General features: G+C 43.7%; 1 protein-coding gene across 1 annotated transcript; it reads left to right on the top strand.

Moving 5' to 3' along the window:
• Positions 1-2,292: 2,292 nt before the first annotated feature.
• Positions 2,293-6,697, top strand: LOC115083677 (oocyte zinc finger protein XlCOF6-like). Its single transcript, XM_029587634.1, has 2 exons — positions 2,293-2,494; positions 2,730-6,697. Exon 2 carries the CDS (start codon positions 2,744-2,746, stop codon positions 5,291-5,293), a length of 2,550 nt encoding a protein of 849 aa, XP_029443494.1. The 5' UTR covers positions 2,293-2,494; positions 2,730-2,743; the 3' UTR covers positions 5,294-6,697.
• Positions 6,698-9,028: the final 2,331 nt, after the last annotated feature.

Consider the following 9,028-nt stretch of genomic DNA (forward strand, 5'->3'; position numbering starts at 1 on the left):
ATCCTTTCCGCTCTCTTGACTTTGTTTGCATGAAACAAACAAATCCTGCAGCTCTTACCGATCTCTAAGCTACTTAATAAATGTTATGTTTTGAAACTGAAAGTCTGTTTCATCACTGGCTATCTCCGGGGAGGAAACCAGGCGGGGTAAGTCTCAAGGGTTTTTAACACCCTTAACCCATAACCATGCGGTCATCTTCCTCTCCTCTCTCTCCTTCTCTACACACATCCATAGCACTGCTAAAATGAGTCATTTCTTTCTCTATAACATCTCCAACATTCATCCCTTCCTTTCTGAACCCTTATCCGCTCTCTCATCTCCCGCTTACACCAATGCTGCCTGCTCCTCACCGCTCTCCCAGGGAGCCCTCTCTCTCCCCTCCAATCCATCCAAAATTCAGCTGCGTGACTTCTCTCACCACGGTCCCTGCACCCAGATAACCCCTCTTCTCACCTCACTACATTGTCTCCTTATCCATTCCCGGTTCAAGCTCCTCTTACTCACCTACAAGATCCTTCACTCTGCAGCTCCTCACTCCCTCTCCTCTCTTATCTCTCCCTGTACCTCTCCTCTCTTATCTCTCCCTGTACATTTCCTCATGCCCTCCCCTCATCATGCAGGTCCCTCCTACCTGTGTCCTTCTCCTCTACCCCCAATTCCTGACTCCCTGCTTTCCTCCTGCCTGCACCGTGTGCTTGGAAGAGACTTCCTGAGCTGCTGCCTCAGGCTCCCCTGATTATCCCCTTACAGCCTCATTCATTTTAACATTTTCTTAATAAAATAAATTCCCCAAGTCCCTTTTGCCCTGTCTGTTTATTTTGATTGGATTGTAAGCTCTCCTGAGCGGGGACTCTCTCTTCTCTTTCTGTACAGCACTGCGCCTGTCGAGGAGCGCTATAGTAGTGCTACAGTCTGAGTCCTCATTACCTTCTGACACCAAAGAAAAAAGTTATTAGGGGATAGCAGACCTTACACTTGTGCTTTTAGGGCCCCCAAAATGTCCCTCCCACCCCCAGAGAGCCTCTCTCTCTGTCACCAAATTTGTGCAGGTTATGAAGTTACGCAGGGAGTCACAGAGGGGGAAACTATAGAAAATCAGAACTTTACATTAAATATAATTCATCGCTTAATCATCCTGCATGTGAACCATGGAAATAACTGGAAATGGGAGCTAAGTTACTGCCCAGGACCCCAAACTCTTCCTGCCCTGCTATTTATTTGTTTGATTGATTGTATTTTGTTAGTCTCCTAATTTGAAAAATCATCTCGATGCGATGCACACAGAGACATTGAAATATCTAATCGTATGACAGGATTAGCACTACTGCTACTATTGATCATGTTTAAAGCACTACCAGTCATACACAGTGCTGCACAGACACACATAGGAGACGGTCCCTGCTCCAGGGAGCTTACAGTCTAGTCAAGGCAAACATGCACGACAAACAAGAATCTGGACTAAGTGTCTTAGAGAGAACTTAGGATTTAAAAGCAGCATCAGTAAGGTGAGTTTTTAAACTGGATTCACTTATGGCCAGAGAGGGAACAAGAGCCAAGGACTCAGGAAGTCTCTTCCAGGCACTCGGCATAGCGAGGCAGAAAGCAGGGAATTGGAAGGAGGTGGTGGAGGAGAAAGGCACAGATTAGAGGAACGGCATTCATGAGGAAGGGAGAGAGAAGAGAAGAAAGGCAGTGAGGAGCTGCAGAGTGAGTGCATTTGTAGGGGAGGGAGAGAAGCTTGAACTGTAGATGGAAGTGGACAGAGAGCCAATGTAGCGACCTGAGAAGAGGGGTTACATGATCATAGTGAGGTTAAAGAAAGAGAAGTCATGCAGCTGAATGTTGAAGAGATTGCAGGGGAGAAAAACGATTCAGCGGGAGGTCAGCAGAGAGCAAGTTACAGAAGTCTAAGCAGGAGGAGATAAGAGAGGGGAGGAGGGTTTTGGCTCAGAGAGGAAGGGGATAGATTTTAGTAGTGTTATAGAGGAGGAACTGACTCACTTTAGCAGTGTTTTGGATGGGCAGAAGGAGGGAGAGGCATCAAAGATGACCCAAGGTTAGGGACTGAGCAAACCAAGAGGATGAGAGCACAGAGAGTCCTCCTGATGTGACAGAATCAGATGTTCCTGATGTTCTGGATAATTCTGTTAGATCTGGGGTTTTATTATTCACTGATTTATCCAGGCAGAGACGTTTGGGATAAGATTTGTAAACCCGAGTCCAGAAAGGAAACTGAGTCCAGGGGAACAAGTCTGGCAGTTCCTGGGGATGAGAGGTCCTGGTCTCCTCTCTTCCATGATAAAATGTTATGAGATTAAACCCAGCTGAGCCCCTCCACGTGTCACTGAGTGTTTCTGGTTTGTGTTTCAGGTGCCGGTGACGTTTGAGGACATCGCTGTCTCTTTCTCCCAGGAGGAAGGAGGTTGTTTAGATGAAGGACAGAAGGAGCTTTACAGGGATGTGAAGGAGAATTATGAGACCCTGAGCTCTGTAGGTAAGGATTGCATTATCTCTATTTTTAGTAAACACAGGAGATGTTGTAGTAAAAGTCATTTTTTCCTGGTTCATCTCCACACCAGAGATGTGTGTATATATATATATATTTATTTATTTTATTTAACACTTTTATATACCGGAATTCATGTAGCAAAGTTATATATCTGAGGTCATTGATATCTTTCCATGCCATTGTCACTTACACGTGATTAATTCCTTCTTTTTATATCCAGCAGACAGTGAGATCATGCAGGAAGAGAAGAGGGAGGAGAATCGAGAAGAACACCCTATAGTATTGACATTTACAGCAAGACAATCAGGAAATGTCTGTGAGAATCTTTCCCAGGGGACTGAGGGGGCAGACATTAGCCAAAGTCAGCAGGAATCAGAGAAGAAGCAGCGAAACCCTACAGGAGACTCAGTGGATGGAGTCACTGCTTGTGAGGGAAGTGACAGGGAGTTCACAGACATCCCTGAGCACCAGAGAGACCTGAGAGCAGAGAAACCCTTCCAGAGTAATAACAGTGATCAAATGACTTCTGACCTCCACCAGCGAGAAGACAAAAGGAGGAAATCCTTTCACTGTGACACTTGTGGGAAAACCTTTGATAGGAAATGTCATTTTGTATTGCACCAGAAAACCCACACAGGAGCGAGACCTTTTGCGTGCTCTCAGTGTGAAAAATGTTTCAAACAGAAGGGAACCCTGAAATTACACCAGAGAATCCACACTCAAGGGAATACTTTCAGTTGTATTGAATGTAAGAAAACCTTTTCTTACAGGGAATCCTTAGTAATACACCAAAGAACGCACACAGGTAAAAAAAACTTTCATTGCCCTCAAGATGGGGAATCTTACAGCTCTGAAAGTGGAGAAAACATCATTCAAACACAAGACCTAATAATAAATCAAAAAACACAGAGAGAAGAAGAAATATGCATGTCTACTGATGGTGACAGAAAGTTCAATCAGAAAGAAAACTTCACAGAACAACTAAAATTCCAACCTGGAGAGAGAGCATATTCAAGTAGTGAATGCAGTAAAATGTTATGTTATGAGAAAGTCTTTTCAAGAGATGGAAAAACACATTGTCATGAGAGACCATTGTCTTGCATCCAGGCTGAACAATGCTTGAATAGGAAGACGGACAATTCACAGCAGAAGAAAATCTCCCAAGTAGAAAGTCAATTTATATGTACTGAGTGTGGTAAAAGCTTTAGGCATAAGTGCAACCTGACAGTCCACCAGAGAATCCATACTGGATTGAAACCATTTCCATGCTCTGAGTGTGATAAAAACTTTAGGACAAAGGGAGAACTGAAACTCCATGAAAGAGTCCACACTGGAGTCAAACCATTTACATGTACTGAGTGTGGTAAAAGCTTCAGGCGGAAGTGCAACTTCATAATCCACCAGAGAATCCATACTGGATTGAAACCATTTCCATGCTCTGAGTGTGATAAAAGCTTTAAGACTAAGGTAGGGATGAGAAACCATCAGAAAATCCACACAGGAGAAAAGCCATTTACCTGTACCGAATGTGGTAAAAGCTTCAGTCAGCAAGGGCACTTCAAAAATCATCAGAGAATTCATTCAGGAGAGAAACCATTTACATGTATTGGGTGTGGTAAAAGCTTTAGGCATAAATACAATCTGACAATCCACCAGAGAATCCATACTGGATTAAAACCATTTCCATGTTCTGAGTGTAATAAAAGCTTTAGGCATAAGTGCAACCTGACAATCCACCAGAGAATCCATACTGGATTGAAACCATTTCGATGTGTGTGTGATAAAAACTTTAGAACAAAGGGAGAACTGAAACTCCATGAAAGAGTTCACACTGGAGTCAAACCATTTCCATGTTCTGAGTGTGATAAATGTTTTAGGACTAAGGGAGGAATGAGAAGCCATCAGAAAATCCACATAAAGAAGCCATTTACATGCTCTGAGTGTCATAAACGCTTTAAAAAAAAGGGAGAAATCAAAAGCCATCAGAAAATCCACACAGAAGAGAAACCTTTTACATGCTCTGAGTGTGATAAATGCTTTAAGACTAAGGGAGAAATGAGACGCCATCAGAAAATCCACACCGGAGAGAAACCATTTACATGTGCCGAATGTGGTAAAAGCTTCAGTCAGCAAGGGCACCTGCAAAGCCATCAGAGGATACATTCAGGAGAGAAACCATTTACATGTATTGAGTGTGGTAAAAGCTTCAGTCAGAAGATATCTCTCATAGGGCATCAGAGAATCCACACTGGAGTCAAACCATTTCCATGTTCTGAGTGTGATACATTTTTTAGGACAAAAGGAGTACTCGAAATCCATAAGAGAATCCATACTGGAGAGAAACCATTTACATGCTCCGAGTGTGATAAATGCTTTAGGACTAAGGGAGACATGAGAAGCCATCAGAAAATCCACACTGGAGAGAAACCATTTACGTGCTGTGAGTGTGATAAATGCTTTCGGACTAAGGGAGAAATGAGAAGCCATCAGAAAATCCACACCGGAGAGAAACCATTTACGTGCTCTGAGTGTGATAAATGCTTTAGGACTAAGGGAGACATGAAGAGCCATCAGAAAATCCACACAGGAGAGAAACCATTTACATGTATTGAATGTGGTAAAAGCTTCAGTCAGAAAGGACACTTCAAATACCATCAGAGAATTCATACAGGAGAGAAACCATTTACTTGTAGTGAGTGTGGGGAAAGTTTTCATCAGAAAAGATACCTCACATGTCATCAGAAAGTCCACACTGGAGTGAAACCAAATCCTAGTACTTTTTGAGGTTAAAGCTTCAGAATAAAGTAAGGATTGGAGGAAGTAACGTCACCGTCAAAGATGGCTGCCTGGGTCCGGAGCTCCCGATCCAACCACAAATAATTTCTCCCCATCAGCTCATCCTGGTGCAGATTCACACGCACACCCACCATAGTAGGCCACCCACAGTCCTGAAATGGCAACCCAACGAAAAAAACCCGACCTGCTGAAATTCTCTGCCACCATTGCGGCACAGCTGGAGGAAGGCTCAAACGGTGAGATGCAGGCGGCTGCGGAGGTGAGCGACAGCAGCAACATCGGGGCTGAGGACACAAAACCAAGCTGCACCGATTTCATCAGCTGGTTGGGGGAGCTCTGTGGGAACATGAAGAGCCTAAAAAGGGGGAGATACACAGTGTCATGGCCGAGATCAAGAGGGATGTAGCAGCCTTAGGAAACAGAGTGGAGGATACACAAAACCACCTGGAGGATGAAGCCTCCGAACTCTCTAGATGTAAACTGGCCCAGAAAAAGATTTATTGCAGGTCAATACTGATCTTATGAACAGAACTGAAGGACCTGGAAAACAGGTCTGGAAGAGCTAATCTTAGATTTCGGGGGCTACCTGAATCCCCTGAGTTTACCAACTGCAAACATGTGGTGGCCAGCATCTGTGCTCAGATCCTGAGCTCTGAAACTACACCAGTGGATGCGACAATTATCAAGCTGGAAAGGGCCCACCGTGCGCTGGGAGCAGTCCGCAACAACAGGCCCAGAGATATTTTATAACCTTTTTTTTTTTTTTTTTACAGTTTTTCCTCAAAAAGAGGACATTGCTACACTGTCTCGCAAGTCTGGCCCTATACAATGGCAGAATCACAAAGTGGAAGTCTCCCAGGACTTAGCTCCAACTGCCCTTCGCAGAAGGAGAGATCTTCGAGATGTTAACACCACTCTGTGCAATAACAATATTAAATACCAGTGGATGTTCCCATTTGGACTGAGTTTCCCCATTGCCAGAGTAACTTCCTGGGTATCCACTACAGAGGATGCGGCTGACATCTTGCAAGCTGCTGGTCTGCCTCTTGCGACAACAGACGATCACTCTGGACCTGGTGTAAGCAGCAGATCTCGCAGTGACGCTCCCCGATGGCAACGCGTGGGGAAGGGAAGCAGGCGTCTACGATGGCACTCAAGCGGCTCTCTCCAGCTCAGCGACCATCCCGAGAGATTAGCCACGATTCTCCTTCCTCTTTTACATTTTTGCTTGTGGCTGCCATAGGAAAGGTGTTTTCAACTGAAGGGTGATCTGCACATGATTATCCCCATTTATAGCTTTTGGTTGGGGAGAGTTCTCACTATTTTTCTCTGTTCTTTATATACAGACTCAAGGTTGGGTTGGGTGGTGACGGAGTTAGGGGCTGGGAGCGGCGATGATTTCAGTCCTCCAGGAGGAGAAGGCCCACACAGGAGGGATTCGTGCCTGTCGTGAGGGAAATACAGGAGGGGGTTTTTGGGTACATTAAGGTGGGGTTCAGATATCACATATACTCCTAGGTGTAATATCAATTGGACAATTGTGAACTCAAGTAGAGTGTCTGTCAGTTAACTCCTGAGTGGTGTCTCATGGGAGGAAGCACCTCTACCTCTCTTATTGATCATCAGATGGCAGGGCTACGCATAATCTCTATTTTTTTTTTAATTGGCATAGTGCATGTAAATAAAGTTATAAGATAACAGGCATATAGATCTATACACAGTTGACTTCAATACACAATTGACTTAAGTCTCAGCTTTGAAGCGAGAATATAATTACAAGAAATCAAATAAACAATATCATAGCCATGTATGAGTCTACTAGGACTGAGAGTGTCTTCGTTGTCCGTAATCGGAGGTATCTTCCATCTGGTCAAGTCACACTGTCTCCAGGCGCGATATGGATTCTAGACATGGTGAAATCGAGGTAAACAATGGTGTTTTTGAGCCGTCATCTGGTATTGTCCAGTTTGTGAAGTACTACATCCGCAGATGGGACTTGTGCTTCCTTCCACGTGGATACCAAAATACATCTTGTACCCAAACCTATTTGTAAAAGCAAGGCATTAGAGTTTCTATTACTCTCACATGGGACATTTATTAATGCACATTCCGGTGTCAGGAGAATAGGTTTCCCCAAAACCCTTTGCATCATGGTATTAACCTCTCTCCACAATCTGCTTACTTTAGGACACTCTCACCACATGGAAGAAAGTTCCCGACATGCCACAACCCTTCCAGCATAAGTCATGAGATTTAAGCTTTGCTCTATAAAGGCTATAGGGTGTAACGTGCCACCTAAATAACACTTTAATGCTATTCTCTGTGAGAGTCGCTGAAATGGAACATCCCTTGGTTTTTAGGAAAATCAATTCCCATTCTTCCTTAGTAAAGGATTTGTTCAAATCCTTCTCCCATGCCTTCTCCCAAGGCTTTCGCAAACTTCAAATATTAAAACACCTAAAAACACTGCTTCACCCCCAAGATTTCAAAACCGTCCTACAAGCCCTCATATTTTCCGGCTTGGATTACTGCAACTCCCTATTGATCAGCCTTCCAAAAAGCCTTGCAGCTTCTTCAGAATGCTGCTGCCAGAGTTCTAACAGGTAAAAGAAAAGCTGATCACATTTCACCTGTTCTCAACCAATTACAGTGGCTCCCTATTGAAAAAAGAATAGAATTCAAAGTTCTCTCTGTGCTCCACAAAGCAATCTATAAAGCCGACTACACTGCCTTTGATGACATCATTCACATACATTGCTCTCAACGAACAACAAGAACAACTAATAAACTTCAACTAGTGATTCCCCCACTTCCACAGGCCAAACTATCCTCCACCAGAAACAGAGCCTTCTCCATCATTGGCCCAAAGCTATGGAATTCGCTACCTCATTTCCTCACCAATCAAGAAAACTTAAAATCCTTCAAAAAAGATCTAAAATTCTGGCTACTCAGTCAATCTTTTAAGGACAGCACTCAATGACTTTAAAGTATAATCCCATAGCCTGCTATCATTCAATATCCCCCTTGGACAATCTCCCCTGTTTCATGCTACAGATGCCTCCTTTTTACGATGTACTCAGATATCTCGGTTCATCTATTCAGTGTATCTACCCTGTGTTCATCTTGTTCTTTCATTCTCCTAGTTATGCCATCTCTCATTATTGTTAATTTCAAAATTTCAAATATCGTTCAATGTAACAAGTTGTTTTGTATGTAAACCGGAGTGAGGGGAACCCTGCTATACCTCGGTATATAAAAAATGCTAAATAAAATATAAAATAAATAAATAAAAAAATGCCTGAATATATTTGATATTGTCCATGTCAGTGACCTGTAGAAGATTATATATTTTGGATAAACCACCTTTTCCTAGCGTGTAGCAGATGGACTCAGGACCAATGGGTATAGTGTACTCCTGATAGAAGTTGGAGACGGATCAGATTTCAATCTGGCGTCAGCCCCTCGTACATATACCCCTGCAGGAAGTGCAGCTCTTCAGTATTTTCAGTCCCCATAGCAGTTAGGGACTCTATGCACGCTCGTACAGCATTAGAGTAATTTTACCAAAGAAAACCAAAATAAGAAGAAATCTTACCTCTACATATGAGCCCCGCTCTCCTGCAGTGACACCCATTGCGTCCCTCCCCTAGTTGAGATTTCCTGAGGTGGTTTGTGCAATCCCTTGGAGGTAAGCCTAGGTCCGGCGGCCGACCCTCGGCAGGG

The sequence above is a fragment of the Rhinatrema bivittatum genome, chromosome 2 (genome assembly GCF_901001135.1).
Source record: "Rhinatrema bivittatum chromosome 2, aRhiBiv1.1, whole genome shotgun sequence".
Classification (NCBI taxonomy): Eukaryota; Metazoa; Chordata; class Amphibia; order Gymnophiona; family Rhinatrematidae; genus Rhinatrema; species Rhinatrema bivittatum.

What these genes read in the sequence shown, in the direction of transcription:
- LOC115083677 (XM_029587634.1), top strand. Translation starts at nt 2,744, where the DNA reads ATGCAGGAAGAGAAGAGGGAGGAGAATCGAGAAGAACACCCTATAGTA.